At 36.7% G+C, this 6,774-nt stretch overlaps 1 protein-coding gene across 1 annotated transcript in view; it reads right to left on the bottom strand.

Annotated features, from left to right (window-relative positions):
• The window catches only part of LOC123562887 (uncharacterized), a 45,754-nt gene extending 39,868 nt beyond the window's left edge, over positions 1 to 5,886 (bottom strand). The window contains exon 1 of the mRNA XM_045355476.2: positions 5,317 to 5,886. Within this exon, the coding sequence (XP_045211411.2) occupies positions 5,317 to 5,875 (559 nt within the window). The 5' untranslated portion in view covers positions 5,876 to 5,886. The remainder of the gene's footprint in view (positions 1 to 5,316) is intronic.
• Positions 5,887 to 6,774: the final 888 nt, after the last annotated feature.

Here is a 6,774-nt window from a genome sequence, read left to right on the forward strand (position 1 = left end):
TAAATTTATTTATTTATTTATTTTGTTGGCTTTTTTTTCTAAAATATTTATACCATATCTAAAGGGACTAACCCACATATCTAAGGCGAAAATAATTACTCTCAAAAAGCCATAAGAAGTGAGTACTCTGAAAGTATTTAGTGGTACTTTATTGACATAAGAGTTTTGCAAGATATTCTCATACATAATCAAAAATATTGTGCAGAAGGTAGTAAACCGTTGCAACGCTTTTGGAATAATGCATGAAACAACATTCTTCTAGCATTTTTACCAATATCAAACTTTTATTTTCACCCACTTTATCATGTCAAATATACATTCTATGCCAAACTTGATGGAAATGAACATGTTGAAAAATTTCACCCAAACTCTGGGCGGGTAGCTTTAACCTATCAGAATGAGTCATTTTTTTTCAGTACAGTTTACTGACCAAAACAATCATCTGACATTCAACAAATCATTTGATGGACCAAAAAAACATGGCATTGTGCAAGCTGACAGTTTTTTTTCCCACAAAAAATGAAGACTGCATAACAAAGAACACTTACGGCAGCATTAACAACTATGATGAGTGTAATCTCGTCAACAGTGAGTTCAGTCAAACAACCTATCAAAATACTAACTGACGGTCTTTTGATCAGTATGTTTCTAACATTGAAAGAATGGGCATCAAAGCATGTAAACAACAACGCATTCTGGAATTGTTGGCGTACTTTATATACAACTAAAAGGCATAAGTGACACGTGAACAACCACAAAGGAATATTTGATATTATATAGAAAATATTCTCTGAATACCACAGTAGTTGTACAAGGTAACACGACAAATGGTTGGATAACGAGTAAGTACTTGTTTCATGTCTCGATTTTGCACTTTTTGTAGCAGCTGGAATGAAATTCCAAACTTTGTGGCTTTCCTTAGCACAGAGAATGATCTAGTTTAAAGACCCACCACGACCTAGTGACCTACTTTTTCCTCCTACATGAACTTCGTGCAAATCATTCTGATAATACTGGTATAAAACAGCTATTCTACAAGATGACAGGTGGACAGTTTAGGCCCTCCCTGAATTAATGTGTTTTACAACTTCCTCTGCAAACTTATTCAGTCATTCTCTTTTCATTATAGTTTTATAAACATAGAACAATAAATATCTTACACTGTAGGAACAAAATGTGGTCTAAACTCACCTTAATACACCAAGTACTGTGCATACTACTACATTAATTTAACAATATATTTAGACATTAAACACATTGTTTTGCCCTTATATATGTCACTGTCAGTTTGTAACTAGATACTTGTTATTTCTCATTTATGTATAATCCGGCCTATAATGAAAACAGCTGATGTTAAAGACTTTTCATTCTTGTGCGCAGGTTCTATAACAGAACTATTTTATTCGAATATACTAATAAGGCCAAAAAAAATCTTTGTTTCCGGTAACATGCTAAAACAAGAGCGCCGCAAAGCGGGGCAATATACGCCCGAAGGCTTACATCATAGGATGGGAGCAAAATTTTAAGAACTTGACTGTTGTTGCCCAAAGGACTGGAACAACAAAAGGAAAACTTCAAAAAACAAATCTCAGTCCACAAAAAAGATATTCAAAGTCTACAAAAAAAATCCTTATCAGGTAAAGGTATGTAAAAATACACCTAAAATTAGAGATACCATTCATGTTGTATCACAGAAAAGTGGTCTCGGTTTTTCCCTACGTCCAATAATAAAAAAGTTTCAAAATAAGCTATTTATAGTAACATAAAAGGGAAGTAATTAAAAAAAATATTGTAAGTACAAAAAAAAGAGATCTGCCAAATAAAAACAAGAGCACTGCAATGCAGAGCAATATACACAAAGCAAAGTCATATATGACCTTTGACCCTTAAGTGTGACCTTGACCTTGAAGCGAGTCATCCGGAACATGTGCTCTGCACATCGTTTTGGTGTGGTGAACATTTCGAAATCATTCCAGCAGTTCAAGAGTTATAGAGCGGACACAAAACAAACTGATATGACTTTTGACCCCTAAGTGTGACCTTGACATTGAAGCGAGTCGTCCGGAACATGCGTTCTACATGTCGTCTTGGTGTGGTGAACATTTGTGTCAAGTTTCTTTGAAATCCTTCAAGGGGTTCAAGAGTTACAGAGTGGACACAAACAAACTGATATGACCTTTGACTCCTAAGTGTGACCTTGACCTTGAAGTGAGACACCCAAAACATGCGATCTGCACATCGTCTCGGTGTGGTGAACATTTGTGTCAAGTTTCCTTGAAATCCTTCAAGGGGTTCAAGAGTTACAGAGCGGACACGAAATTGCTAATGACAGACGGACGGACAGATTAACACCAGCGTCATAACATAATACGTCCCTTCGGGCTTTTAAAAAGATGGGGTAGGTAGGTCGGATTTTTTTTTTTAGTTTTTTTTTATTAAGTGAGACTTTTCGGAAATTACTTTTGTGTCAAAAAATGAATACAAATAAGAGGGTTATGCCTTTAGAGCATCAGTAAGTTGATTTCTAACATCACTGACAATGTTTAAAGCATAAAAAGTGCAGTTTTGCAACTTTTTGTTAAAATGTTGAAAAAATATTCTCTAAGGTCATAAAAACATTTAGGATCGGGCCAAAAATTTAGACATATTTGTGAGGTCTAGCTCTAGTTGAACGTCTTTTTTTTATCTTACATGTGCTGCCGAACTGACAGAAACACAACCGTTTAAAGAAAAGTGGCAATCCGAGACATTTATCGACATCAACCGGTTCTTTTATTCTCATCATCCAACCATCCCTAGTGTACTATAGCTCACGCCCCTTGGTTTCGTATTCAGACACTGTTCGTCCCCTCTTGCGAATACTGGATGAAGATACCGTAATAAAACTTCTATTTATTATACACTGACGAGATAAAGAAACGCCTCATTCAAACTCGGTATACAATTTTTCGTTAACCGTGATTCAAAATTAGAAAAGAACAATTCCATTCGCAAATTAGATGCTTTACAAGAATTTATGGTCAATAAGAAATCATTTCATTGTCGCATTAAGCTTAAATCTTGAATTTTAATAGCCCGGTCGGAGAAATTGCATTAGAAAAATCAGTAGCGCGTGTGGCCACCTCTGCTAGCAACCACAGCAGCAAGGCGACGCCTCATAGAGCCGCACCAGTTGCGTAACAGATACCGTGGGATTCTGGTCCACTGCAGCGCTGCTACCAGTTCCCGGACGTTTGCTGGCTGGGGTTGACGTTGGCGTAACCGCCGTCCGAGATAATCCCACGCGTGTTCAATCGGATTGCAGTCCGGTGAACACGTCGGCCAAGGTAAAACATTAATGTTTCTAGCCTGTAGAAAGTCCCTGGTGACGCGTGCAACGTGAGGTCGCGCGTTGTCGTGCTGATAGACTAATCCTTGACGTTGACGGAATAAAGGGACAACTACATGACGTAATATCTGGTCGATGTAACGCCTGGCTGTGAGATTACCTTGGCAAACGACGAGTTGGGACTTAAACCTATGGTTGATTGCTGCCCACACCATTACTCCACCTCCACCGTAACGATTGTGCTCCAAAACGCAATTGTTTGCGTAGCGTTCATGGCGTCGTCTATAGACACGGATACGTCCGTCGGCGTTCCACGAGTTGAAACGCGACTCGTCACTGAACACTACGTTCTGCCAACGCTGGCCGCGATGGTTGCGGGCCCAAATAAGACGTTGGTGACGGTGGCGTAACGTTAGAATTAGACCGCGGTAGGGCCTACGACAGGTAATTCCGCGTTCTCTGAGTCGATTTCTCACTGTATGTCGACTAATTGGACGTCCACGGTTACCTACAACTATACGTGACGTAGATTGCGCCGTCACAAATCTGTCACGTAAATGACGTTGACGTATATAATTATCCTGTCGTATTGACGTTACACGCGGTCTACCTGAACGCGGTCTATCGATAGACGTTCCCGTGTCTCTAACACGTCGAATAAGACGCACAATTGTCGAACGAGAGACGTTAAAACGTCTAGCAACTTGTGATGCGTTCGCCCACATTCAAGCATAGCCAAAACCTGAGCCCTCTCTTCAGAATTCAGCCTCGGCATTACGAAAACTAATGTTTTTTTTCAGAGAATAGCCGAAAATATTGTTGTGTGTCGTATTACACATGTACATGTGCAAAAATCGTTCAATCAAACCACATGGTTTACATGCACGGACTGCACGAGGAAATCATGACCAGGTACATGAAGTGAACAAATGGCTGAATGAAATCGCGCGAGTTTTTGTTCACTGTGTTTGTCGGTCAGAGTACATGTAGATTTACTACATTTCACAATAATTAAAAGCGTTAGGAAAAAAATAACGCCAAATTTCAATGAGGCGTTTCTTTATCTCGTCAGTATAGTATATTGTCACATTATTTGAAAGGATAACATATTTTTATTTACATATTAGCGTAACCACCGCACATGTTAATAAGCAGGCGTAAAAATTTTATTGATTTCCACACTCGGTATGAAAGTTCCACCAAGTCTGGCATAGAATGAATATATGATAAGTGAAAATATGTGTTTAATATACATGATAGAAAAATGCAAGCAGAATGCTGATTTTCTCTATCATTTTAAATTCATACATCACTAAGTCGATCTTTTAGAGAAAAAAAGAAAACGTTTCGCCTTAAATTGCGAACGCGGCGCTTTAAAAGCAAATCTGCATTTCATTTTAAAGTTTGAATTAAAAGTTTAAAAATACAGTGTTTAATATTCTATTTCTTTTATTTTGAATTTTAATCTGTATATGTAACGGGCGCATGCCATTCAGATCTTTAGAAAGGACTTAAAGACTAAAGACTAATTAGAATGGATATAACATCTCCAGTAACCCTCTGTAAAACCCTTTCGAACCTGAAGTCCTCTGAAAACCGGGATTTTGACTTGGTCCGGTCAGAATCCGGTTTTCTGAGTTTTTACTCTGTACCGTATATACAGTATGCATGCATCATAAAGAACATCAAAATATAAAATATACTTCTTCAAAAACTTTTGTGTCATAGTTTCGTTTTCACAAACATTTGATGAATTATTGTTTACGCAACCACTCCAAACAATAAAGAAAAAATACAAACAACAACAAAAACAATAACATGTGAACCAAAACAAGATCAATACTAAAAGACAGTATAGATATCAGTCAACACTACAGCTTTAAATATTTTATAGAGGCCATTATTTATTATGATGATATCATTAGTGGCACATTCTGGTGTACCTGTTTTATAAGATGTTTTGAACTTAAAATGTAATGAAATGGTACCTTTTTGAAATTTGTCGTATAATGACTTAGCTTTCGGTGTTAGTCTTTTCAATGAGTCAAAAGCCGCATTAAACATTTGCTTAGCACGTCGACTGGACTGCTTGACTTTATTCGTCATATGATCAAGTGCTGAACCGACAAACGAAGTTTTATCTGTGCTGAGATGTGGTAGTTTCTCTTTTGTTGACGACGTTGATTTTGTAAATTGTTCGTTATTTATCGGAAAACGTCCTTCGTTAGTTTTAAATCGATCTCCAAGCCCAAACATATTTGAATCTGTAGATGTTGTAAAGTGTCCGTTATTTTTCGGAAGAAATCCTAATAGGTTATCATCTTTGGGATTCGAGATTGCAAGATGTTGATTTAATTCTCCAAGCCCATTATTTATTACATTTGACTCTGCAGTTCTTCCTGAAGCAGGCTCAGTTTCATCATTTCTCTTTGGTTCATCAGTTCTTGGTGAGTGTATCCCTATCGGAGGTTTCTCCGTGAAACTGTTTGTTTCTGTAAATATTGTTGTATGTAGGGACGTCGTTTTGGTATGGACATCCGTCACCATCTCGGCAAAGACAACAGCGTCTAAATTGAAACAATTGACAATAAGTGTATGTAACTATAAAATATCTTAAGAATTAACCAGGATTGTTTTACTGCTTTTCTTTATTAAATAAAAAGTCCAAAATATTTTAACTGCAGCGAATATTGACATTACTTTATGCTGATAAATGAACACAAATTAAGCAGTAGAGTACATTTTTATTTGCTTTTCATGTGATTAGGAAAATGCATTTGATTTACATTGAAGAAAATCGTTTTTGCCCAGTCATTTTCTCAGTTATTTCCAAATTTCAAATAATTTCTGCTTTACAGGAATCACAGAAGGAAAGTTGAGGAGGGGATTTATGGCCGTTGAAATTAACTAAATTAATTTATCTGTATATTTAAAAAAGCAAGTTGTGTAAACCTTTAAAGTGTCCGCAAATTAAGCCACTAATAGATATATGTGTCTTGAACAATAATCATTTGGTAAGTGCGGATTCATTTTATCTTAACCTGTGCTACAAACAAATGTGATTTTGACAATTTCAAAACTTTTTTCCAGTTTTAATAGCGCCGAAAAATTATTCACACATCCTTTCAGTATATACTGATGTCAACAATAGATATAAATTGTGTATATAAATATTTAATAAAGAACTTACATATAACTAGTCTATACATTATGGTCGTCTCTTTAATCCGAAGTTGGCAGAAGATGTATGACATCGATAGCGAGAAAAGCGTCTACGAATAGGTGTGCTAGTCGCTATAGTAACCTGTGATATGTGTAATAGAATTACTGGTTGTCAATAGTTCTACATCACGACCGTTTTAGTTCATACTTTTTGAGTGAACAAAATAAATGAATTAGCACGTGAACGACAAAACAGAACCACTGAGCATGTGGACGATAGAACA

This window comes from Mercenaria mercenaria, chromosome 2 (assembly GCF_021730395.1).
Source record: "Mercenaria mercenaria strain notata chromosome 2, MADL_Memer_1, whole genome shotgun sequence".
Taxonomy (NCBI): domain Eukaryota; kingdom Metazoa; phylum Mollusca; class Bivalvia; order Venerida; family Veneridae; genus Mercenaria; species Mercenaria mercenaria.